At 42.2% G+C, this 27,734-nt stretch overlaps 1 protein-coding gene across 2 annotated transcripts; it reads left to right on the forward strand.

Moving 5' to 3' along the window:
- Positions 1 to 1,574: 1,574 nt before the first annotated feature.
- On the forward strand, positions 1,575 to 27,136 carry LOC139417240 (immunoglobulin superfamily member 21-like). 2 transcript variants are annotated; one of them, XM_071166487.1, is made up of 10 exons: positions 1,575 to 1,803; positions 5,301 to 5,413; positions 5,892 to 6,013; positions 6,199 to 6,317; positions 6,688 to 6,803; positions 17,199 to 17,739; positions 25,770 to 25,870; positions 26,231 to 26,423; positions 26,515 to 26,553; positions 26,654 to 27,136. In XM_071166487.1, the coding sequence occupies exons 1-10, from the start codon at positions 1,749 to 1,751 to the stop codon at positions 26,731 to 26,733; spliced, it is 1,479 nt and encodes a 492-aa protein (XP_071022588.1). In that variant the 5' UTR covers positions 1,575 to 1,748; the 3' UTR covers positions 26,734 to 27,136. The 2 variants fall into 2 exon arrangements, with proteins under 2 accessions (XP_071022588.1, XP_071022589.1); XM_071166488.1 differs by having other exon boundaries at positions 26,657 to 27,136.
- The last annotated feature ends 598 nt before the right edge of the window (positions 27,137 to 27,734 follow it).

Here is a 27,734-nt window from a genome sequence, read left to right on the forward strand (position 1 = left end):
GACTTTGCATACATTTTAAGCGTGTTCTTAGAAAAAGGGTAATTGACAATTAATTGAAAAGTGACAGTTATGAACATAAGATTGGATTTGCTTGTTGTCTTTCTATTTCACTCATTTTGCCAGTGGATCATGTGTTTTGCTAACACAGAACATGACAGCTAGTATTGTATAGGCAGGGTGTATGGAGGCATGTGTATAAATGACTTATAAAACATTTACAACCCCTTAACTAAATCATTGTGATTCTTGCTAGTTTTCAACAAATCTATTTTGAAAAAAAGTATATACCTCACACACACATGTATGGGCTTAAAAAAAGAAGACACCTGTACCATGTCAGATATAGAGTTGACATGTTCGGGCAGTGTTCGGCGGTCGACGTCACCGGCTTTCTAGCTACTGCCGATCCACTTTTCATTTTCCATTTGTTTTGTCTTTGTTTCACACACCTGTTGTCAATCCCACAATCACTTGTTCATTATTTAACCCTCTGTTCCCCACATGGTTTTTGTGAGTGATTGTTTATTTGTAATTTCGGTCCATCTGTGTGTGCTCAAGATGTTACTTTGTATATTTGTATTTTTTGAGTAAAGCACGTTTATTTACTCGTATCTGCTGTCCTGCGCCTGACTCCCTCACCAGCTACACACAGGACTCATTACAAATTTGAGTTTGCATCCTAATATTTGTATACATCACAGAAGACTGAAATATAACAAAACTGTTTGACATAGAAAGATCGGATTTGTCCGTTTTTTTTTTTTACAATAAGCTTTATTAATTATGAAATTATGAAAAATATTAATACAATTCCACCCATGAGGCCAAAGAGGGCGCTTTTGGTGATTGACTGCAGGACAGGGCTACAGTGTACATTAATGGAAAGTGTTACCAGTGAACTTAATGTAAAATATAGGTACAGCACACCACTGATATGTATCCCACTTTTGGGAGAAAGGGAATTCTACATATACAATCTGTCATAAATCAACTTGATGATCAACATACTCTGTGTAATAATGTCCTGTCCTTTTAGTCTGCGAGAATTGTTTTAAATGTCCTGGTTTCCATTTCAATAAACACACTGTTTATTGAAGGAACTTATTTGAAGATACTTATTGGACAGTTCGTTTTACAGTGTCATGTTATTGGAATAAATAGTTCATGGTCTTCAAGCTCTTCATTTTTGCTAATTTGGGATTTTTGCAAACTCAGTGAATGACTTTGGGGAGGCAGTTGAGGTACAAGCTAAGATACTGTTATCTTGGACACAGAGCGGGCTACATGCTTTTCCCCCCTCATCGTATGTCCCTATTTTATACTGTAGCCAACGTTTTATTTAATTGCATGTAAATAAATAATCTAAATGAATAATGAGCTATTTTGCCTATATTTCATAGCACTAACATGAGGCAACTGTCTTTGTCCTGATAGGATTTGGCGCGCCTATCTGTTCTTGTGTGCGCGCTCTTATTAAGCGTGTGGCGTGTGTTGAGAGAGTTCATTCAAATCTGTTCCTTTTTTTTAATCCTCTGACTATTCAGGAGTTAATAACGAGAAGAGGACATATTTTTCTCACTGCTCGCTTGATAGAAACAGAAAAGTAGGTCTGCGTTCCGGTGCAGAATGAAGCGTTCCGAAAGGGCACCCGACCCCGTGCCGCAGACACGGTGGATGACACATTATCGGTGATTTTTCACCTAAAAGTAGATGGAATGTAAACTTGACCTCACACACTAACGGGGAAGATGAGTTGTGCTTTTTCTCAATGTCTCATCGTATATATTTTGGATTTAGCAGTTGGTAAGTCTGTTTTTTATACTATAAGGAGCATTTTGTTCTTATTACCTAAAACGTTTTTATTTTATTTCTAAAACTCAATGCGGTAGACTATTTCACCTAAATATATATACTCACATACAGTACATATATAGATACACATACATATATATACTCTGAACAAAAATATAAAACGCAACATGTAATGTGCTGGTCCCATGTTTCATTAACTGAAATAAAAAATCCCAGAAATGTTCCATACACAGAAAAAGCTTTATTTCTCTCAAATGTTGTGCACAAATTTGTTTACATCCCTGTTAGTGAGCATTTCTCCGTTGTCAAGATAATCCATCCACCTGACAGATGTGGCATATCAAGAAGCTGATTAAACAGCAAGCTCATTACAATTGTGCTGGCGACAATAAAAGGCCACTTTAAATTGGGCAGTTTTGTCACACAACACAATGCCACAGATGTCTTAAGTTGAGGGAGCGTGGTTACTGCAGGAATGTCCACCAGAGCTGTTGCCAGAGAATGTAATGTTCATTTTCTGTATCATAAGCTGCCTCCAACATTGTTTTATAGAATTTGGCATTACTTCCAACCAGCCTCACAACCGCAGACCACATGTAACCACGCCAGCTCAGGTCTCCACATCCGGTTTCCTATCTGAAGGGGGGGGGGGGGGGGGGGGGGCTGGCTGCCAGGTTGGTGGGCCTATACCCTCCAAAACCCACCCATGGCTGCACCCCTGCCCAGTCATGTGAAATCTTTGAAATTGTTGCATGTTGCATTTAGATTTTTGTTCAGTATATATAAAAAAAAAAATTATATATATATATATATATATATATATATATATATATATATATATATATATATATACACACACACATACACACATGCAGGACAGACACATACTTATGGGATAGGCTATAGCTTTCAACCCTGCAGAATTAACTTTCCAATGATTATAGGGTGTAGATGTTCTTTGATTACATGTTTGAAACTCATTACACAGTAGCCTAGATTGACTGCAAACAGTGTCAAGGCATTGACAGCCATCCAAAAGGATTAGTTGAAGATCTTTGTCTTTGAGGAGATTTGCTTCAGTGTCTGTACATTGAGTGCTCATATTAATACATGTTTGATGTAAACAAACGTTGCCTGCTGCCAGTGAGGCTATGATGTCACAATCCTAGTTACTCAATCTAGATTTTTTGATTGATTATCTGAGGGATAAAGGATGTTTGTTTGGCTGACCCATTTTACAGGTAATCTGTCCTCTAAAATGATTAAATTCCACTGCCCCAAGGCTCTAGGCCCTAACACAATGCCAGCAACAAAAACACTGAGGATGTGTACTATTTCAAGCATCTCTGTGTGTGTGTGTGTGTGTGTGTCTGGGTCTGGGTCTTTAGTCTTGCTTGCCAGACGAATGGCACTCCACCTCCAGCGGCTCGTGAGATCAACTTGGTCTGTGAGTGGGAGAGAGAAAGAAAGAGATAGTCATCTCCTTGCTGCCTTTCTGTCTGTTCTTTATTCACCCCTCCCTTCCCATTGCCAGTAGCTGAGTTAATGCTTGTTGGGATCAACCACATTATACCTTGAGTGAGCCCATTTTCAGAAGAATCAAGACTCACAACAACGCCAGGCTCTAATTCTCCGATCACCATATCATTTAATACGACCCTGATTTGGATTGTAGATTCTTAGTGGAATGGCCGCTTTAGGAAATGTCGACGGACATCATAAAAACACCTGAGTTAAAAAATATTTGCCTTCACCTACAGGACTCACGCTTACAGAGTTGAGTGTCAGCTCTCTTTGCTCCAAGGAGCAGCTGTTTATTTTTTATGTTTTTAATGTGAGTATATAGCACAAGACCCTCCAGCCCTCTCCTCCCATCCATGTAGTATCTGGAGCAGGACGCAGAGCGATGTGCCGAATGGCTGGGTCTGTAGATGAAAAGCTGGGGGATTAGCGGGAAAAACATGGTGAAAAATAATCCACCATGATGTCAGGGTGTAGAGGCCAAGGTGGGAGGGAGGGGCTGGAATGCTACACTGGCATTATTATATAACACCGTGGCTACGTTTACACAGGCAGCACCAATTCTGATATTTATTTCACTAATTAGTCTTTTGACCAACCAGATCAGTTTTGAAAAATATCTGATGTGAAAGGACCAATTAGTGGGATTGAAAAAAAATCTGAATTGGGCTCCCTGTATAAAAGCAGCCTATTTGGTCTTTTGACCAATCACATCAGATCTTTTCACATCAGCTCTTTCTTCAGAGATTATCTGATTGGTCAAAAGATCAATTAGTGAAAAAAAGTATCAGAATTGTGCTGCCTGTCTAAACGCAGCCTACAACGCTCACAATACTTACTTAATGTAAAGCTAGTTGTGATTCTTTCTGCCACAGAATGCGCTTATGAAAGTGCAAATGAAAACATATCATTCATTACAGTGTATATATTCTCAGAGAATGAGGTCGCTACTAGGTTTCTGTGGCCTTAGATGCCTGTGCAGGGTAGAGATAGAGATTAGTGCTTCTAAGCACTATATCCTCTCTTGACTTGTTTAGGAGACAGGTTGGCTTTTAATTCATCATTCTGACCTTTTTACCCCGACAGAGCCACAGCACTTAGCACACACTAAGACCACACCAATGGGAGAAAAAAAGAGTACCATCAACATGCACTAGTGGTGCCACTGGTTTTAACATGCATCTTGTCCACATTCTGATTGTGCCAACATTTTTAGACAGGTGTAGATGACTAAGAGACGCATTATGATCTTATTGTAATTAGATCTTCCTGACCACCTCTGGATATCTTACAAGTGTAGACAGATCTGGACAGTGAAACCATTTAACTCATCATTATCCCGCCCTATAAAATCATTGACAGGTGTTACCATTGACTTATGCCAATATGTCTTCAAATAAATCATATTTTGAAAGAATAGCTGTGAAATAATTTGCATACAGGGAGGGACCATGAAATGTGGTCACAATGCAGACACAGTGGACGGATAAGATAAACATTTTAATACCATGTGAAGACACATTGCTGAAAATGTGTGTAAAATCAGCACTGCAATTAATGAATGAACAAGCCAATAATGAATCATTAGAGTAAAGGGGGAAAAAGTATGCACATTATATTGCTATCCCAACCTGTAATTTCCCTCATGAGACAAAACAGATTATGCTTTGGCCACATAACCTTGATAATGCACTATTAATAATCCATTACAGCTAGCCGGTAAGGTTTGATTCCCAATGTTACAGAGAGAGGGAGCTATGGTCATTTGAGAAGTATAGTAACAATCTTTGATTTTGCCATCAGGAATCATAAAGTTGTTCTATTCTATGTCTAATGAATGCCTATAGCATGTTTTGCGCTGGTCTATGCTATGGGTTTCATAGAAGGGAGTGGACTATACATTGTGGGGAGAAATGTGTGTGGAAATGTGTGTAACAGATATTTTACTTGTCGTCTTTGAACCACAGGCTATTTAACGGTAACTCTTGAGTCCCTCCCTCCCATTGTCATTGGAGACACGGTGACACTCAAGTGCAATTTCAGGACAGATGGCAACCTGCGAGAGATTGTGTGGTTTCGGGTGAGTAGGGTTGCCTCGATGTCCCTGAATGAACCGTATGGTTGTTTGCAACAGCACATATCGTGTGTTTACTTACATGAGACGCTTTTGACTAGACCAACATTGTTATCTACCGTTTTCCATTGACAATTCAATTAAAAACGCTGACACATGCGTCAAAGCTTTGTTCAGAAGAGACAGAGCATTAGATACAGTACATAGCAAGCTATCTGACTTCTGAAGAGCTACTAGGTTTGATAAGGTTTGTTAAATTATTATTATAAGCTCCTTGTGAAAATTCACTTCAAATTCCCATTAACTCCACACTGTGAAATTCACATCTTGTAACAACTAACTAAACTGATAAAAGAAGAGGCTTCAAAGCTCTCTGGGCTTCATGAATTGGAAAATAATAACTGTGTGCATTGATAGTTTTGTATAGAAAGCTTGTTTATTATTGACATGCCCAGGGTGTGTGATGTATTCTTTCACTTTCTAGGTGACAGAGGGTGGCAGTGCCAAGCAGAAGATCTTCACCTACGATGCCATGTACAACAGCAACTTCTCCCATATGGAGGACTTCCGCAGACGAGAAGACCTGGTCTACCAATCAACTGTCCGGTAAGCTTGACCAGTAGTCTGCAGCCTCAAGAAAAAGAGCATTGGTCAGTGTTTTCACTTGCAAGTGTAGGCTTATCTTGCCTTTTTTATTTGATCTTATAAAAGCTTTGAGTGTATGGAAAAGTGCTGTAAAACTCCTATATTGTACTTGTGTTATCTTCCTGGGTTTGCTGTTGTGTTGCCAGGCTTCCTGAGGTGCAGATGGAAGATGATGGACCATATGAGTGCCATGTGGGGATCTACGACAAGGCCTCTAGAGACAGGGTGGTCTTAGCCTCAGGCACCATTGTGCTCACTGTCATGGGTACAATTCAAAATAATTAATGTTATATAGATATGATCATGTGGTATTGGATAGGATTTTGTGGATGGAAGGTTTTGTAGCCTTTCTCCTGCATCCACGATTCTTTTGTGTTTTAGCCGTTTTCATTACCACCACTGTCAGCATTTTTATCACCTGCCTCCCTCTACTGTTGATATGTTGGAAATGCACAGAAGATGACTTTCTGTCATCAAGTACAGACATGAAAAACATGTTTTAGTTTATTTATTTTTTTTAAAAGTTGCCCTTCGGGAAAAAACTGGGGGGTGGTAACTGAAAATACCAGACAAACTTTGCCTATTTGTGGATGGTTTTGTCGTTTTAGTCCCAGGCTCCTTCTTTTCCTCCATAGTGCCTCCTAAATCCATCTCTGTAGTGGCAGCAGACTGCCCGGCCCCCTTCAATCGCTACGAGGCCCAGAACTTCACTCTAATCTGCATCGTCATGGGAGGAAAGCCAGCCCCTATGGTGAGTTTGCCCACATGCTAGCTGAGGAACGCTCAACTACGTTCTCTTCTTATATCGAGGCGGTGTTGAGTTTTGATAACTGGTACCGCGATTTGCTAGCAACAACATTGAGCCACCATCAGTCAATTCTTGTAAAAATGTAAATTCTGAAAACAGTTACCTGTACCTATTGTAATGAAACAGCTGGGAGCACCTTCTAGCCCGAAGTCCAACGCACTATCGACTGTGCCACAAAAACATGCTCAAGTGGCAGAGTCGATATGCGCTCTTATAAATCCAGGGTCGTTACACTATGTTTGTCCCTTACAAAATGTCTAGCTAAGGAACACTTTTAGGGTTCTCACACAAAGTTTATAAATGTAGGCTGCAGTTGCTAAACTCAATAAATATATATAGCCATACAGTGTAGCTATTTCAAATAAGTTGAATGAATTAAGTCATTTAAATATTTTGATGATTTCCAATGAACAATTTAGCTACTATAGTTATCGAAAAGTTTCAGCTAGCAGCATTGAGTCAGGACATAACCAAACTGTCGCTGAGATAATGGATGCTGCGACTTTCAAGGAGAAAAAGGCATTGCTGAAACTCATTCATATGGTTGAGTGTAGAAAAGGGGGGTGAATGTGATTCATACCCGAATACCACAAACAAGGAGCAACTTCCAAAGAGGCAGAGAAGTGAACCATCAATGAGCCAGCTACAGGACATTATCGTCTGCATCCTCACGGCTAACATCAAATAGAATGCAGATGACATCATGGACTTTGTGAAAAAGAACACTGTCATCATCGTTAACCTGAAGAAAGCGATTGATTACCACGCTGAGGAAGTAAATACTCTGAAGCAGCAGTACGCAACACTGAAAACAGGTTGCAAAGCAGGAGAAGAAATTCACAGAAATAGAGTCAAAGGTTAACGAGACTGACCGGTACAGTCAGAGATGGAATCTTCAAATTTATGGAATCGCAAAAAGAGAACATCAAAGCAAAGGTGAAGGACATTTGCAGACCAACAGTCCCGAAGGCCGAGTGGAAGGTTGTTGCAGCTTTGCAACTTGCGTTTTCAGTGTTGTGTAACTGCTGCTTCAGAGTATTTACTTCCCCAGATGGCGCCGGAGAATAAGGCAGACGTTTTACGTGCCCCCGGCAAATTGTGTTTTTTTGTTAGTTTGTTTGCGTTGTTTGTAACATTTATTAAAACTTATTTTGTACATAATGTTGCCACTACCGTCTCTTATGACCGAAAATAACTCTAGACATCAGGACTGCGATTACTCACCAAGGACCTTTTTTTCCTTTCATGACTCTGACGAGCCCGACGCAAAGGATATACTGCTTCCTCTGGAACAGGCCTCGATCCCTGTGATCTGCGTGAAGAGAAGGTGGAGAAAGAGAGATCAAAGGTCGGGCTGCCTTCTGACAATTCGTAGGTGATCGAATAAAACCCCACTTCCCTCCATTATGCTAGCAAACGTGCAATCTTTGGAGAATAAAATTGACGAGTTACTCAGAAGATTAAACTACCAACGGGACATTAAAAACAAATAACATCTGAACGACAACAATATCAAGATACAGCTGGATGGTTATGGTTATACAATGTACCGGCAGGATAGAACAGCGGCGTCTGGTAAGACAAGGGGCGGCGGTCTATGTACTTTTGTAAACAACAGCTGGTGTATGATATCTAAGGAGGTCTAGAGCTATTGCTCGCCTTGGGTAGAGTATCTCATGATAAGCTGTAGACCACACTACCTACCAGGAGAGTTTTTTAAATACCACCACAGTCAGAGGCTGGCACTAAGACAATGTTGGATGAGCTGTATTCCGCCATAAGCAAACAAGAAAACACTCACCCAGATGCGGCGCTCCTAGTAGCCGGGGACTTTATTGCAGGGAAACTTAAATCTGTTTTACCAAATTTCTATCAACATGTTAAATGTGCAACCAGAGGAAAAATAACTCTGGTCCATCTATACGCTGCACACAGAGACGCATACAAAGCCCTCCCTCGCCCTCCATTTGGCAAATCTGATCATTATTCTATCCTCCTGACTCCTGCTTACAAGCAAAAATTAAAGCAGGAAGCACCAGTGACTAGATCAATAAAAAGTGGTCAGAGGAAGCAGATGCTGAGCTACAGGACTGTTTTGCTAGCACAGACTAGAATATGTTCCGGGATTCCTCCGATGGCATTGAGGAGTACACCACATCAGTCATTGGCTTCATCAACAAGTGTATCAATGACGTTGTCCCCACAGTGACTGTAGGTACATACCCCAACCAGAAGCCATTGATTACAGGCATCCGCACTGAGCTAAAGGCTAGAGCTGCCGCTTTCAAGGAGCGGGACTCTAACCCGGAAGCTTATAAGGAATCCCGCTATGCCCCCCAACGAACCATCAAACAGGCAAAGCGTCAATACAGGATTAAGATCAAGTCGTACTACACCGGCTCTGACGCTCGTTGGATGTGGCAGAGTTTGCAAACCATTACCGACTACAAAGGGAAGCACAGCCGAGAGCTGCCCAGTGACACGAGCCTACCAGGCGAGCTAAACTACTTATATGCTCACTTCGCGACAAATAACACTGAAACATGAATGAGAACACCAGCTGTTCCAGAAAACTGTGTGATCACACTCTCCGCAGCCGATGTGAGTAATATCTTTAAAACTTCTTATGGCTGGGGAGCAGTATTGAGTAGCTTGGATGAATAAGGTGCCTAAAGTAAATGGCCTGCTCCTCAGTCTCAGTTGCTAATATATGCATATTATTATTAGTATTGGATAGAAAACACTAAAGTTTCTAAAACTGTTTGAATGATGTCTGTGAGTATAACAGAACTCATATGGCAGGCAAAACCCTGAGTTGAAATCAAAACAGGAAATGAAAAATCTGAGCTTTGTATGTATTCACCAGAATCCCCTTGAGATATTAATGATGTTGCACCGCCTAGGGGTTCCACTAGATGTCAACCATCAATAAAAATTATAATGAGACTTCTATGGTGTTGTGGGAGTGAATGATCGCAGAATCAGTCAGGTGTCTGGCAGTCAGCCATTTTCTGATCATGCTTATTCCTCATGGTAGTCACTTGCGTTCCATTGCTCACGAAGACGAGGAGCACTCCGGTTGGAACTTTATTGAAGCTATATGTTAAAAACACCCTAATGATTGATTCTGTACTTAGTTTGAAATGTTTCTTCGACCGGTAATATAACTTTTTGTCTGATATAACACTGACCAGAATGAGCGTTTGGATATGTATACATAAATAACGGACATTTTCGAACAAAACAAACATTGTGGATTTCTGGAGTGCTTTCTGATGTAGATCATCAAAGGTAAGGGAATATTTATCATGTAATTTCTTGTTTATGTTGGCTATTGTGACAAATGTTTCTGAGCGCCGTCTCAGATTATTGCATGGCTGGCTTATTCCGTAAAAAAAAATTGAAATCAGACACAGCGGTTGCATTAAGGAGAGGTATATCTATAATTCCATGTGTATAACTTGTATTATCATCTACATTTATGACGAGTATTTCTGTTGAATGATGTGGCTATGCAAAATCACTGGATGTTTTTGGAACTAGTGAATGTAACGCGCCAATGTAAACTCATTTTGATAAATATGAACTTTATCAAACAAAACATACATGTATTGTGTAACATGAAGTCCTATTAGTGTCATCTGATGAAGATCATCAAAAGTTAGTGATTAATTTTCTCTATTTTCTGCTTTTTGAAACTCCTCTCTTTCGCTGAAAAAAAATGGCTGTGTTTTTCTGTGGCTATGTGGTGACCTAACATAATCGTTTGTGGTGCTTTTGCTGTAAAAGCATATTTGAAATCAGACACTGTGGTGGGATTAACAACGGGAATAGCTTTAAAATGGTATGAGATACATGTATGTTTGAGGAATGTTAATTATGAGATTTTTGATGTTTTGAAAATGGCACCCTACACTTTGACTGGCTATTGTCAAATCACTCCCGTTAACGGGATTGCAGCCATAAGAAGTTTAAACAGGTCAATATTCACAAGGCCGCAGGGCCAGACGGATTACCAGGACGTGTACTACGAGCATGTGCAAACCAACTGGCAAGTGTCTTCACTGACATTTTCAACCTCTCCCTGTCCGAGTCTGTAATACCAACATGTTTCAAGCAGACCACCATAGTCCCTGTGCCCAAGAACACTAAGGTAACCTGCCTAAATGACTACCGACCCATAGCACTCACGTCTGTAGCCATGAATTGCTTTGAAAGGCTGGTCATGGCTCACATCAACACCATCATCCCAGAAACTCTAGACCCACTCCAATTTGCATGCCGCCCCAACAGACCCACAGATGATGCAATCTCTATTGCACTCCACACTGCCCTTTCCCACTAAGGACCCTGGGACTTAAACGCCTCCCTCTGCAACTGGATCCTGGACTTCCTGATGGGTGTCCCCCAGGTGGTAAGGGTAGGTAACAACACATCTGCCACGCTGATCCTCAACACGGGGGTCCCTCAGGGGTGCGAGCTCAGTCCCTCCCTGTACTCCCTGTTCACTCATGACTGCATGGCCAGGCACGACTCCAACGTCATCATTAAATTTGCCGATGACACAACAGTGTTAGGCCTGATCACCGACAATGATGAGACAGCCTATAGGGAGGAGGTCAGAGACCTGGCCGTGTGGTGCCAGGACAACAACCTCACTTTCAATGTGATCAAGACAAAGGAGATGATTGTGGACTACAGGAAAATGAGGACCGAGCACTCCCCCATTCTCCTTGACGGGGCTGCAGTGAAGCAGGTTGAGAGCTTCAAGTTCCTAGGTGTCCACATCACCAACAAACTAACATGGTCCAAGCACACCAAGACAGTCATGAAGAGGGCAGTACAATACCGATTCCCCCTCAGGAGACTGAAAATATTTGGCATGGGTCCTCAGATCCTCGAAAGGTTCTACAGCTGCACCATCGAGAGCATCCTGACTGGTTGCATCACTGCTTGGTATGGCAACTTCTCGGCCTCCGACCGCAAGGCACTACAGAGGGTAGTGCGAACAGCCCAGTACATCACTGGGGCCAAGCTTCCTGCCAGCCAGGACCTCTATATCAGGCGGTGTCAGAGGAAGGCCCTATAATTGTCAAAGACTCCAGCAATCCTAGTCATAGACTGTTCTCTCTGCTACCGCACGGCTAGCGGAACCGGAGCGCCAAGTGTAGGTCCAAGAAGCTTCTAAACAGCTTCTACCCCCAAGCCATAAGACTCCTGAACATCTGGTCAAATGGCTACCCAGACTATTTGCATTGTCCCTCCCCTCTCCAAACCACTGCCACTCTCTGTTGTCATCTGTGCATAGTCACTTTAATAACTCTACCTACATGTACATACTACCTCAACTAACCGGTGCCCCCGCACATTGACTCTGTACCGGTACTCCCCTGTATATAGTCTCACTATTGCTATTTTACTGCTGCTCTTTAATTACTTGTTACTTTTATCTCTTATTCTTATCTGTATTTTTTTGAAACTGCATTGTTCGTTGGGGGCTCGTAAGTAAGCATTTCTACTACACCTGTTGTATTGGGCGCATGTGACTAATACAATTTTATTTGATAAATATTAGAATCGCGCGTGTGTTATGAATACGTTTGGAAGTTACTGGGAACTGCTGAAATTTGATATAAGGGTTTTGGCTTTTTCAATGGGGAAAGAAATGACTTGTGACAAGAGAGAGAAAGAATAACATCATAAAGGGAATAATGGATTATACAACAACAACAACAAATGATCTAACTAATTAGGAATTACTGGAGCTATCATCACTGCAAATGCAGTTACTGTATCTACGAGGAAAAGGCTCAGTCGGGGTTTGTAAGATCAAGACAAAAATGGATGGAAGAGGGAGAGAAAAATGCAAAATATTGAATTAATTTTGAAAAATGGCAGGCGAAATGTCTTCCGTATGTAAATGAATGATCAATAATTCTCCCAATGAAAATCCAAAAGAAATCTCTGTTTGTTGCCAAGTTTTATCAGAATATTTATACATCAGCCCAGTCAACTTCCAATATGGATTCTTTCTTAGACAATGTAGCAAACACTGCTCAGAAGATAGATCATGATTTCAGGGATATTTGTGATGAGTTATAAAAATGGAGATAAAATATTGAATTTTAAAGCCTTAAGGACAATAGATCCCCTGGAAAAGTATGGTTTAACAAGCAAGTTCTATAAAACATTCAATGATTGATTGATTGATTTTCATTCGTGCTATGTTCCAAGAAAAAAGGGAGTGACCGGCTTCCTTAAAGCACAGTGTAATTAGTTTGATTCCCAAACCTAATAAGTATTAGCCTGTTGAATAATGGAAAGTGATTTGCCAATGTATTTGCTAAGAGGTTGAAACAAGGCTTACATCATATAATTGATGAAGAACAATATGGTTCTATGCATGGCTGACACATTAGAAGTAACCTCAGTCTGATCTTAGATATGATTGACTATTATGACCTCATCCTTGATAGTTTTCGCAAGTTTTTTGATTTTTATAAAGCTTTTGACACTGTAGCATTGGGTTTATGTTCAAAGCAATCTTTTTATTGGGTTTGGTTTAGTGACCTTAAAAAAAATAAGTAGTCCAAACTTTATACAGTAGTTGTACTAGATCTGTGAAATTAGCTCACTGGACATCCCAAAGATTTGATATTGGGTGTGGCATTAGGCAGGGTTGGCCAATTAGTCCATTTGTATTTTTATTGGTTACTCAAATTATGGCTCTTCATATCAAGAAAGGGAGTTTAATGTATTTCAGCAAGAATTTAAACTATGTCAACTGGATGATATCACCATATTTTTTGAGAGACCGGAAGAGTTTTCTAAAGCAGTTTCCTGTATTGAAGAGTTGTCATTGGTTTCAGACTTGAAAATATATATCAATTAGTCAGTCTTATTTCCACTCAAGGACTGTGTTTTACAGGAAGTATATGGTATCCCAGTTAAAGATAAGGTAACTTATCTTGGAATTGTTATATGCAATGATGAAAAACAAAGGAGTAATTTAAACTTTAACCCAATTATTGAGTAAACAAAAGAAGAAATTGAAACTCTGGTTACTGAGAGATACAGTGCCTTGCGAAAGTATTCGGCCCCCTTGAACTTTGCGACCTTTTGCCACATTTCAGGCTTCAAACATAAAGATATAAAACTGTATTTTTTTGTAAAGAATCAACAACAAGTGGGACACAATCATGAAGTGGAACGACATTTATTGGATATTTCAAACTTTTTTAACAAATCAAAAACTGAAAAATTGGGCGTGCAAAATTATTCAGCCCCTTTACTTTCAGTGCAGCAAGAAGTTCAGTGAGGATCTCTGAATGATCCAATGTTGACCTAAATGACTAATGATGATAAATACAATCCACCTGTGTGTAATCAAGTCTCCGTATAAATGCACCTGCACTGTGATAGTCTCAGAGGTCCGTCAAAAGCGCAGAGAGCATCATGAAGAACAAGGAACACACCAGGCAGGTCCGAGATACTGTTGTGAAGAAGTTTAAAGCCGGATTTGGATACAAAAAGATTTCCCAAGCTTTAAACATCCCAAGGAGCACTGTGCAAGCGATAATATTGAAATGGAAGGAGTATCAGACCACTGCAGATCTACCAAGACCTGGCCGTCCCTCTAAACTTTCAGCTCATACAAGGAGAAGACTGATCAGAGATGCAGCCAAGAGGCCCATGATCACTCTGGATGAACTGCAGAGATCTACAGCTGAGGTGGGAGACTCTGTACATAGGACAACAATCAGTCGTATATTGCACAAATAAACATATCCAGGTGTTAGAATGGCCAAGTCAAAGTCCAGACCTGAATCCAATCGAGAATCTGTGGAAAGAACTGAAAACTGCTGTTCACAAATGCTCTCCATCCAACCTCACTGAGCTCGAGCTGTTTTGCAAGGAGGAATGGGAAAAAATGTCAGTCTCTCGATGTGCAAAAGTGATAGACATACCCCAAGCGACTTACAGCTGTAATCGCAGCAAAAGGTGGCGCTACAAAGTATTAACTTAAGGGGGCTGAATAATTTTGCACGCCCAATTTTTCAGTTTTTGATTTGTTAAAAAAGTTTGAAATATCCAATAAATGTCGTTCCACTTCATGATTGTGTCCCACTTGTTGTTGATTCTTCACAAAAAAATACAGTTTTATATCTTTGTTTGAAGCCTGAAATGTGGCAAAAGGTCGCAAAGTTCAAGGGGGCCGAATACTTTCGCAAGGCACTGTATTTCATAATATGGTCAACTTTTATTGTTCAAAGCTGATGGTTATCCAGGTTGGTTTATGTCTCTCTATCACTTGACTTACCCCCTAAAATTGTAAAGGACTTAGATACGATTCTTTATCATCTTATTTGGAGGAACAAGCCTCACCATCTACGGAAAGATATTCTCAGTAATAGCCAAGAACAAGGAGGACTGATTTCAATATTCTAACTACAGTTGAATTCGGACGATAAAACATACACTTAGGTTGGAGTCATTAAAACTTGTTTTTCAACCACTCCACAGATTTCCAACTATAGTTTTGCCTAGTCGGTTAGGACAAATACTGTGTGCATGACACAAGTCATTTTTCCAACAATTGTTTACAGACAGATTATTTCACTTATTATTCACTGTATCACAATTCCAGTAGGTCAGAAGTTCACATACACTAAGTTGACTGTGCCTTTAAACAGCTTGGAAAATTCCAGAAAATGATGTCATGGCTTTAGAAGCTTCTGATAGGCTTATTGAAATAATTTGAGTCCTATAATCGACAACCTGAAAGGCCGCTCAGCAAGGAAGAAGCCACTGCTCCAAAACCGCCATAAAAAAGCCAGACTACGGTTTGCAACTGCACATGGGGACAAAGATTGTACTTTTTGGAGAAATGTACCCTGGTCTGATGAAACAAAAATAGAACTGTTTGGCCATAATGACCATCGTTATGTTTGGAGAGAAAAGGGGGAGGCTTGCAAGCCGAAGAACAACATCCCAACCGTGAAGCACGGGCGTGGCAGCATCATGTTGTGGGGGTGCTTTGCTGCAGGAGGGACTGGTGCACTTCACAAAATAGATGCCATCATTAGGTAGGAAAATTGTGGCTATATTGAAGCAACATCTCAAGACATCAGTCAGGAAGTTAAAGCTTGGTTGCAAATCAGCCTGACTAACCGGTGTCTGTATGTAGCCTCGCTACTTTTATAGCCTCGCTACTGTATATAGCCTGTCTTTTTACTGTTTTATTTCTTTACCTACCTATTGTTCACCTAATACTTTTTTTTGCACTATTGGTTAGAGCTTGTAAGTAAGCATTTCACTGTAAGATTGCATTCAGCGCACGTGACAAATAAACTTTGATTTGATTTGAAATGGGTCTTCCAAATGGACAATGATCCCAAGCATACTTCCAAAGTTGTGGCAAAATGGCTTAAGGACAACAAAGTCAAGGTATTGGAGTGGCCATCACAAATCCTGACCTCAATCCTGTAGAAAATATGTGGGCAGAACTGAAAAGGTGTGTGCGAGCAAGGAGGTCTACAAAGCTGACTCAGTTACTCCAGCTCTGTCAGGAGGAATGTGCCAAAATTCACCCAACTTATTGTGGGAAGCTTGTGGAAGACTACCTGAAACATTTGACCCAAGTTAAATAATTTAAAGGCAATGCTACCAAATACTAATTGAGTGTATGTAAATGTCTGACCCACTGGGAATGTGATGAAAGAAATAAAAGCTGAAATAAATAATTCTGAAAAACAGAGTTTAAATGTATTTGGCTAAGGTGTATGTAAACTTCCGACTTCAACTGTAGTACTTTCAAAATAAATAGAATTTAAGTATATTAAGAACCAGAACAGTATTTGGAATGTCTTCCCTAAGTAGTTATCAATAACCATAACCTTACCTAACCCTAACCTAAACTCTTACCTTAACCACTTAAAATGTCAACTTCAATGGGGTAGGGTCTTCCCAAGGATACTCGATAGCACAAGTCTAATTGAATCTCAGTTTAAGTAGTACGAGCAATGAGGAAAAAGTTGATGGTTGTATTTGCTAAATGTTTTTATTAAAAGTATGAATTTCAGGACCCCGCGAAAGGACTGCAGTTTTAAAGGACGAACATAATACCTATAGGTAAGCGTTTTCAGAATTGACATTTTTACAAGAATCGACTGATGGCCTCGATATAAAAGAAGAGTTGAGTTCCTTGGTTACCCACATGCAAACTACTCAAAAGTACTCCCACTAGAATATATTTTGAAGTAAGAACACTCACTGCACTGTTGAAATTATTAGTGTTCTTGGTTGTTACGGGCTCTTACGATGTTGTTCCCCTCTCAGGTGTACTTCAAGCGTGACAGCGAGCTGATCGACGTGTTCCCCTCTATTATGGAGGGTGGTGGGGGCCAGTCCCAGGGAAGGGGCCTGGCAGGTCTACGGGGCTCTAGGCCCCTGATCAGCAGAGATCTGGATGACACCAAGCTGAAGAAGTCCCTCTCCCTGCTGGACCAGGACCAGGGGAAGCCCCCCCATCTGGACCATGACACCCCTGGGACCAGAGGGACAGGGAAGACAGGAGGGGCCAGGGAGGGACAAGGGGCCCTGGGAGAGCCTGGCGGTGTGGAGGGGTCTGAGCCCAGCCCCACCACCACGGAGGTGATCCCAGAGACGGTGGTAAGCCGGGAGTTCCCCCGCTGGGTGCAGAGCACAGACCCACTCTACTACTTCCAGCACAGGCGGCAGGTCTCCAGCGATGGCACCATGGAGGTCAGAGCCATGCTCACCTGGAGCCTCAACCCCCAACTGGACAACGACGCCCTGTTCAGCTGCGAGGTCAAGCATCCAGCTCTGTCCATGCCCATGCAGGCTGAGGTCACTCTGTGTGGGTACCAGAACAGAGCATGCCCTTCCACCTTCTACCTTCCTCAGATACCAGGCTCCCATACTGGTTTGACCATGAAAATCAGCTGGATACCAAATACTAATGTCTCCTTGAAAATAGAAACAATATGTACAGTCGTGGCCAAAAGTTTTGAGAATTACAAATATTAATTTTCACAAAGTTTGCTGCTTCAGTGTCTTTAGATATTTTTGTCAGATGCTACTATGGAATACTGAAGTATAATTACAAGCATTTCATAAGTGTCAAAGGCTTTTATTGACAATTACATGAAGTTGATGAAAAGAGTCCATATTTGCAGTGCTGACCCTTCTTTTTCAAGACCTCTGCAATCCGCCTTGGCATGCTGTCAATTAACTTCTGGGCCGCATCCTGACTGATGGCAGCCCTTTCTTGCATAATCAATGCTTGGAGTTTGTCAGAATTTGTGGGGTTTTGTTTGTCCACCCACCTCTTGAGGATTGACCACAAGTTCTCAATGGGATTAAGGTCTGGGGAGTTTCCTGGCCATGGTCCCAAAATATTGATGTTTTGTTCCCCGAGCCACTTAGTTATCACGTTTGCCTTATGGCAAGGTGCTCCATCATTCTGGAAAAGGCATTGTTCGTCACCAAACTATTCCTGGATGGTTGGGAGAAGTTGCTTTCGGAGGATGTGTTGGTACCATTCTTTATTCATGACTGTGTTCTTAGGCAAAATTGTGAGTGAGCTGAGAAACAACCCCACACATGAATTGCCTCAGGATGCTTTACTGTTGGCATGACACAGGACTGATGGAAGCGCTCACCTTGTCTTCTCCGGACAAGCTTTTTTCCCCAGATGCCCCAAACAATCGGAAAGGGGATTCATCAGAGAAAATGACTTTACCCCAGTCCTCAGCAGTCCAATCCCTGTACCTTTTGCAGAATATCAGTCTGTCCCTGATGTTTTTCCTGGAGAGAAGTGGCTTCTTTGCTGCCCTTCTTGACACCAGGCCATCCTCCAAAAGTCTTCGCCTCACTGTGCATGCAGATGCACTCACACCTGCCTGCTGCCATTCCTGAGCAAATTCTGTACTGGTGGTGCCCCGATCCCGCAGCTGAATCAACTTTAGGAGATGGTCCTGGCGCTTGCTGGACTTTCTTGGGCACCCTGAAGCATTCACAATAATTGAACCGCTCTCCTTGAAGTTCTTGATGATCTGATAAATGGTTGATTTAGGTGCAATCTTACTGGCAGCAACATCCTTGCCTGTGAAGCCCTTTCTGTGCAAAGCAATGATGACGGCACATGTTTCCTTGCAGGTAACCATGGTTAACAGAGGAATAACAATGATACCAAGCACCACCCTCTATTTGAAGCTTCCAGTCTGTTATTCAAACTCAATCAGCATGAGAGTGATCTCCAGCCTTGTTCTCGTCAACACTCACACCTGTGTTAATGAGAGAATCACAGACATGTCAGCTGGTCCTTTTGTGGCAGAGCTGAAATGCAGTGGAAATGTTTTTGGGAGATTCAGTTCATTTGCATGGCAAAGACAGACTTTGCAATTAATTGCAATTCATCTGATCACTCTTCATAACATTCTGGAGTATATGCAAATTGCCATCATACAAACTGAGGCAGTAGACTGTGAAAATTAATATTTGTGTCATTCTCAAAACTTTTGGCCAAGACTGTAGACTGACCTTGCACAGAGTTGCATTATTTTACAGAGAACACATAGAGCCCAGAGTTGATTATCCCTTATATACCATGGCTATAATTTAATAAATTTGCAGCTAGAATGGGTTCATTTTCCGGTAGAAAGGTGTTCAACATCCACTGAAGTAGCTAACGTTACACGTTTACTAGACAGCTACAGTAGTTGCCGTGGTAACCAAACAAACAGACTTGAGAGTTTAACAAATCAAACCATAAGTCCTAGCTTGCCATTATGAAAATCTAATTCAGCAATACCAATGTTTTCAATATGACTTTTGCTTTCAAAAGCAGCTCAAACATAGAACATGTAAGAATGAACTATAGCCATTGAATTATACCGTGCAAATATACTGTGCATAATAGGAAAATAATGCACACTCTTGAATGCCCTTCAAACCAATCAGAAATAAATATTCAACAACGCCATGGTATATTTAAGCAATAAGGCCCGAGGGTCTGTATCCAGGCACTCCGCGTTGCGCGTAAGAACAGCCCTTAGCAGTGGTACATTGGCTATTGAAACAGTAAAAATTATTATTTTTTTAAAATCATACCCATAGCATACGTTGGCTTTCAGTACTCAGGCTCGAACCACCCGGTTTATATTCCAAAATAATACATTTCCAAAATATTAGTTAAAGTCCAAATTCACTATAGGATTACATTATTTCCTGAATTCATGGAAAATGTCCATGGTGTCTGAAAACTCTGAATTGAGGGATTATGGCTCCCGAGTGGCGCAATTAGATTCCAGGCTATATCACAACCGCAGGGATTGGGAGTCCCATAGGGCGGTGCACAATTGGCCCAGCGCCTTCCGGGTTAGGGTTTGGCCGGGGTAGGTGTCACGTTCGTCGTATAGAGGAGACCAAGGCGCAGCGTGATATGAATACATTATTCTTTAATAAACGAAGAACACTAAACAAACTAACAAAATAACAAAACGAACGTGACGCTAATTACAACAAGTGCTAACATGCAACTACACAGACAATAACCCACAAAACCAAAATGGGAAATGGCAACCTAAATAGGATCCCCAATCAGAGACAAAGATAAACAGCTGCCTCTGATTGGGAACCAATTCAAGCCACCATAGACCTACAGTTACCTAGACATACCAAAACCCCATAGATGTACAAAAACCCTAGACAAGATAAAAAACACACATACCACCCTCGTCACACCCTGACCTAACCAAAATAATAAAGAGAGTCCGCACCCCCAAAGGTGCGGACTCCCGGCCGCAAACCTAAACCTATATGGGAGGGTCTGGGTGGGCATCTAACCTCGGTGGCAGCTCTGGTTCTGGATGCTGCCCCCCTTCTTTACACTGAGTCCGCTCTTGTAGCACTGACCTGTGGATCATCGTCGAAGGCTCTGGACTGCGGATCCTCGCCGTAGGCCCCTGGCTGGGGACCCTCGCTGCTTGGATAATTGACGGAGGTTCCGGAGTGTGGACCGTCGCCGGAGACCCCGGAGTGTGGACCGTCGCCGGAGACCCCGGAGTGTGGACCGTCGCCGGAGACCCCGGAGTGGGGACCGTCGCCGGACGCTCCGGTCTGGGTACCGTCGCCGGACGCTCCGGACTGGGGAGGTGCACTGTAGGCCTAGTGCGTGGGGGCGGCACTGGTGGTACCGGGCTGGGGACACGCACCTCAGTGCGAGGAGCAGGAACAGGGCGTACTGGACCCTGGAGGCACACTGGAGTCCTGGTGTGTGTGGTGCCGGCACTGGTGGTACCGGGCTGGTGACACGCACCTCAGGACGAGTGCGGGGAGGAGGAACAGGACACACCGGGTTGTGAAGGTACACTGGAGACCTGGTGTGTATAGCCGGCATCAATTGTTCCGGAACTTTTTTTTTTTTTACCTCTTTTTCTCCCCAATTTCGTGGTATCCAATTGTTGTAGTAGCTACTATCTTGTCTCATCGCTACAACTCCCGTACGGGCTCGGGAGAGACGAAGGTTGAAAGTCGTGCGTCCTCCGATACACAACCCAACCAAGCCGCACTGCTTCTTAACACAGCACACATCCAACCCGGAAGTCAGCCGCAGCAATGCGCCGGAGGAAACACCGTGCACCTGGCCACCTTGGTTAGCGCACACTGCGCCCAGCCCGCCACAGGAGTCGCTGGTGCGCGATGAGACAAGGACAACCCTACCGACCAAGCACTCCCTAACCCGGACGACGCTAGGCCAATTGTGCATCGCCCCACGGACCTCCCGGTCGCGAATCCAGGGACTCTGATGGCACAGCTGGCGCTGCAGTACAGCGCCCTTAACCACTGCGCCACCCGGGAGGCCCTTGTTCCGGAACTTTAACAGATGTTTCAGGATGAGTACGAGGAACTGACACAGGTGGCATCGGACAGCTAACACACTCCTCAGGGCGAATGCCATGCATACTACGCCTAACCAACAGCTCTCTCTCTTCACTCTCCTCCAATTTCATCAACAACTCCTCAAATGTCTCATAATCTCCCCTCCGTTCACTCTCCTCCAATCTGTCCAATAACTCCTTGACAATCTCAGACTCACCTCTCAACTTCGCCTACTGCTCCATGTGCCTCCCCCCAAAAAATATTATTGGGATTTCTGTGTCCTTCTTCCCCGACGTTGTTGCTCTTACTTCACTGTTCCTCCTGCGCAGTTTCCACCTGCCTCAGTGGTAGGCGATCCTCTCCTGCCAAAATCTCCTCCCACGTCCAGATCCTTTATCGTCCAGTATTTCATCCCAGGTCCATTTTTCCACAAAGTGCTGTTCCTCCCTTTCACGCTGCTTGGTCCTTTTTTGGTGGGTTATTCTGTCACGTTCGTCATATAGAGGAGACCAAGGCGCAGCGTGATAAGAATGCATTCTTCTTTAATAAACGAAGAACACTAAACAAAATAACCAAACGACCGTGAAGCTAATTCCAACAAGTGCTGACATGCAACTACACATAGACAATAACCCACAAAACAAAAATAGGAAATGGCAACCTAAATATGATCCCCAATCAGAGACAACAATAAACAGCTGCATCTGATTAGGAACCAATTAAGGCCACCATAGACCTACATTTACCTAAACATACCAAAACCCCATAGATGTACAAAAACCCTAGACAAGACAAAACACACATACCATCCTCGTCACACCCTGACCTAACCAAAATAATAAAGAAAACAAAGATAACTAAGGTCAGGGCGTGACAGTAGGCCGTCATTGTAAGTAAGAATTTGTTCTTAACTGACTTGACTTAAATAAAGGTTAAATAAATACATAATAAATATATATATATATATATACATACACACACACACAGTGGGGAGAACAAGTATTTGATACACTGCCGATTTTGCAGGTTTTCCTACTTCTGTAATTTTTATCATAGGTACACTTCAACTGTGAGAGACGGAATCTAAAACAAAAATCCAGAAAATCACATTGTATGATTAAGTAATTGATTTGCATTTTATTGCATGACATAAGTATTTGATCACCTACCAACCAGTAAGAATTCCGGCTCTCACAGACCTGTTAGTTTTTCTTTAAGAAGCCCTCCTGTTCTCCACCTGTATTAACTGCACCTGTTTGAACTCGTTACCTGTATAAAAGACAACTGTCAACACACTCAATCAAACAGACTCCAACCTCTCCACAATGGCCAAGACCAGAGAGGGTGTAAGGACATCAGGGATACAATTGTAGACCTGCACAAGGCTGGGATGGGCTACAGGACAATAGGCAAGCAGCTTGGTGAGAAGGCAACAACTGTTGGCGCAATTATTAGAAAATGGAAGAAGTTCAAGATGACGGTCAATCACCCTCGGTCTGGGGCTACATGCAAGATCTCACCTCGTGGGGCATCAATGATCATGAGGAAGGTGAGGGATCAGCCCAAAACTACACGGCAGGACCTGGTCAATGACCTGAAGAGAGCTGGGACCACAGTCTCATTGAAAACCATTAGTAACACACTACGCCGTCATGGATTAAAATCTTGCAGCGCACGCAAGGTCCCCCTGCTCAAGCCAGCGCATGTCTAGGCCCGTCTGAAGTTTGCCAATGACCATCTGGATGATCCAGAGGAGGAATGGGAGAAGGTCATGTGACAGGTCATCAGACAAAAATAGAGCTTTTTGGTCTAAAGTACAACCCCAAGAACACCATCCCAACAGTGAAGCATGGAGGTGGAAACATCATTCTTTGGGGATGCTTTTCTGCAAAGGGGACAGGACGACTACACCGTATTGAGGGGAGGATGGATGGGGGCATGTATCGCGAGATCTTGGCCAACAACCTCCTTCCCTCAGTAAGAGCATTGAAGATGGGTCGTGGCTGGGTCTTCCAGCATGACAATGACCCGAAACACACAGCCAGGGCAACTAAGGAGTGGCTCCGTAAGAAGCATCTCAAGGTCTTGGAGTGGCCTAGCCAGTCTCCAGACCTGAACCCAATAGAACATCTTTGGAGGGAGCTGAAAGTCTGTATTGTCCAGCGACAGCCCCGAAACCTGAAGGATCTGGAGAAGGTCTGTATGGAGGAGTGGGCCAAAATCGCTGCTGCAGTGTGTGCAAACCTGGTCAAGAACTAGAGGAAACGTATGATCTCTGTAATTGCAAACAAAGGATGTATCAAATACTTATGTCATGCAATAAAATGCTAATTAATTACAAAAAAAATCATACACTATGATTTTCTGGATTTTTGTTTTAGATTCCGTCTCTCACAGTTGAAGTGTACCTAGGATACAAATGACAGACCTCTACATGCTTTGTAAGTAGGAAACACTGCCGATTTTGCAGGTTATCAAATACTTGTTCTCCCCACTGTGTGTGTGTGTGTGTGTGTGTGTATATATATACACACACACACAACCATACTCAGAGGTAATGCATTCAGTAATGACAGAAAACAATCACTTCCCAGCCCAAAGCATCAGCTAACTACAGGAGTATACGGTACTCATATGCTTTAGCTCAGGATCTAGCAGCAGCGAGCGACTATTTTGAGGTGGTGACTCACGTAATGAGGATGATCCTTAATGGAGTATTTGTTCAGAGCATCCATTAGTTCTCCTTAGAAACGCATTAGAAATCTCACGGCAGATCAGCTATTTTTTTACACCGTTACATATGTAATCACATAAGCACACACACACACACACTATGTTCTGTATGCAGTACAGCCACGGGCATCAGTTTATGATGAATTCATGGCAAACCTCATATCAGTAAGTATGAGTGGATTACTAGATATAGTGGAGATTTTTCATCATCAAAAACAGCTATTCCAAGACTGTCATGCTCATATACAAAATGGACTCATAGGCTGAAAGCTTTGTGCACGTTATGCAGAGAATATATACTGAACAAAAATATGAACGCAACATGTAAAGTGTCACGTTTCATAAGCTGATAAAATATCCTTGAAATTTTCCATATGCACATGGAAAAAAACTCTCATGTTGTGCACAAATGTGTCTACATCTATGTTAGTGAGGATTTCTCCTTGACCAAGATAATTCATCCACCTGAAAGGTGTGGCATATAAAGAAGCTGATTAAACAGCATGATCATTACACAGGTGCATCTTGTGCTGGGGGCCTTGAAAGGTCACTCAGTTTTGTCACACAACATAATGCCACAGAGGTCTCACGTTTTGAGGGTGCTCGCAATTGGCATGCTGACTTCAAGAATGTCCACCAGAGCTGTTGTCAGAGAATTGAATGTTAATTTCTCCACCATAAGCCACCTCCAACGTCATTTTAGAGAATTTGGCAGTACGTCCAACCAGCCTCAAAACCACAGACCACGTGTAACCACGCCAGCCCAGGACCTCCACATCGGGCTTCTTCACCTACGGAATTGTCTGAGACCAGCCACCCCCCCCGACAGCTGATAAAACTGAGGAGTATTTCTGTCTGGAATAAAGCCCTTTTGTGTGGAAAAAGATTTGCTGGGCCTGTCTCCCAAGTAGGTGGGCCTATGCCCTCCCAGGCCCACCCATGGCTGTGCCCTTGCCCAGTCATGAAATCCATAGATTAGGGCCTAATTTATTTATTTCCTTATATGAACTGTAACTCATTGAAATTGTTGCATCTTGCATTTATATTTTTGTTCAGTATAGATTACTTGTTGCATTTATTTCTTTGTAAATAGTTTGTGACAAATAAGGAGAAAATAATAGAAGTGATTTGTTACTGACTGCAACGACTGTAAGTCGCTCCGGATAAGAGAGTCTGCTAAAATGACCAAAATGTAAATGTGTCAATTTTGTTAAAATATTAAAGATTAGATCAGATAAAAACATTGATTGTTTATATTTTATTTCCCTTTAGCTGCTCCCAGGGGCCCCAAACTCTCCATGTCGCCTGGTAAGGCTAAAGTAGGAGACACTGTCCGCATTACAGTTCAGGGCCTCCAGATCTCTTCCACAGGGGTGAGTACATGAGAAGTGCTATTTGCACCAATAAGTGCATTCAACTGTAGTAGGAAAGACAACCACATATCACAATCATTGAAAGCGAATCTTCTTCAAAAATATAACATTTCACCAACAGGTGTCGCTCTATGACTATAGAATACAGCTAACTGGTGAAAGTCATTCAGCGTGTTTGATGGGATCAGTTTGAGTAAGATGAGCTGGCAAGGCACATAATCGATAATCTTGATCACAGAGTAATTATTTGGGATGCAAGGTGATTTGTGCATCAGTGATTATGTGCAGTCCTTCTGTAAGTGTAGTCAATCTCATACACACATTATTTACAAAGGATGCTTTTCCCCATGCACTCTTCAGAATATGGTGTTCCCCGAGCCACTGTTCACCTGGACCAGGGTGGGAGGTAATTTGCTGGACGGGAGAGAGGACCATAATGGGAGGGAGCTGGTGCTTGAGAGAGTACCAGCCGAGCTCAACGGCTCCATGTTCCGATGCACTGCCCAGAACCCTCTGGGATCCACTGACACACACACGCGTCTCATCGTGTTTGGTGTGTGTGTTCTCTATGTCAAGGGTTCTCTATGTCAAGTTACCCCCTCTCCTCATCCACATGACTTACTTTATTTTCTCTGTTTTTACAGAAAACCCAAGACTTAAGAAGGGGAGACAACATTTTGTTGGTATGCATAGAGAGAATGGACAAAAGGAAACTAAATTCTTTGCAAGGTCAACATAAGTCCTTCTACTAAAGATGAACTAACGCTTATTTATTTCTATTAGCAGATGCAGCCTATTGCAATGAGGCACTCGAGCTGACCACCATGCTGTTAATGTTAGCCGTGACATGGGAGATGACGTGAACAGCTAAATGGACCCCTGCCCTTCTCCAGTCTCACTAGTCTCTCGAGTTTCTCCTCTGTCGCTCACTTCCCCATCTGCAGTTCCAGCTACTGGAGCTGAGGCACTGTTCACTTTTCATAAAAGCAGCTTAGGAAAAGAAAAACATTGTCAGAAAGAAGATAAAAACTACATACATTCTAACTCTCTAGGCTTTTATGTTGTCATTCTGCTTGCCTAACTGCTTCTTCCCTTTTGGTTTTTTCAACATCCAATGACCAACTATCACAGTGGTTATGTTTTATAGTAGACCCCAACCTGTGTTAGAGGTAATTTTAACCAAGTTTATGTGGGCTGGCCCACATTAGATGCTTTTTCCCCATCTTCCTGTTATTTGAAGGTCAGAACACATACAATATGACATGTTTTTGACATATCTTGGTCAGCAAGTCCTTGGATAAAATAAATGTTTGGTTGGAAGAAATGTCCTTGAAATGTATTTTTGTTCAGAGTCATAGATAAGGAGCGATATGTTTTTTTTTTCTCGATTTGCTGAAATGCTTGAAATTATTTTAAGAGAAATGTACAGTCTGCGATAATGGTCCCTACTTGAATACACAGCCCAGTTTATTTTACCGACACCAAATCTGAGTTAAGGTGCCAATGTGACCAAACAGGTATTGTTTGAATATGTGCTGTCCTGGGAATATAGATATATGATGGAACTTGAGCCTACAATCAGATGAGAGTTCAAAATGATCTCATGTTGAATATTGTCACCTTAAAACACGATCTTTATGGCATTACTGATATCTAGAAGAAAAAGAAACGCACACCTATTTAGGCGAGGTGCTGGCTAGCAGAGTAGAAAACTTGAAAATTAGAGAGACGCACACTCTAGGACCTCAGATGCAAAAATGTAATTACCAACGTTTCGACAGCCAAACTGTCTTCATCAGGATAATCACCAGAGTAATCAAACACAAGGCAATTTCAATTATAGGCTACATATAACACATAGACA

The sequence above is a fragment of the Oncorhynchus clarkii genome, chromosome 9, assembly GCF_045791955.1.
Source record: "Oncorhynchus clarkii lewisi isolate Uvic-CL-2024 chromosome 9, UVic_Ocla_1.0, whole genome shotgun sequence".
NCBI classification, from domain to species: Eukaryota; Metazoa; Chordata; class Actinopteri; order Salmoniformes; family Salmonidae; genus Oncorhynchus; species Oncorhynchus clarkii.

Bases quoted from the DNA above. Each gene is read 5' to 3' on its own strand.
- LOC139417240 (XM_071166487.1), top strand. From the start codon at position 1,749: ATGAGTTGTGCTTTTTCTCAATGTCTCATCGTATATATTTTGGATTTA. The intron at 6,318-6,687 runs GTACAATTCAAA...TTTCCTCCATAG, and splicing joins CATTGTGCTCACTGTCATGG to TGCCTCCTAAATCCATCTCT. The intron at 26,424-26,514 runs GTGTGTGTGTTC...CTGTTTTTACAG, and splicing joins CACGCGTCTCATCGTGTTTG to AAAACCCAAGACTTAAGAAG.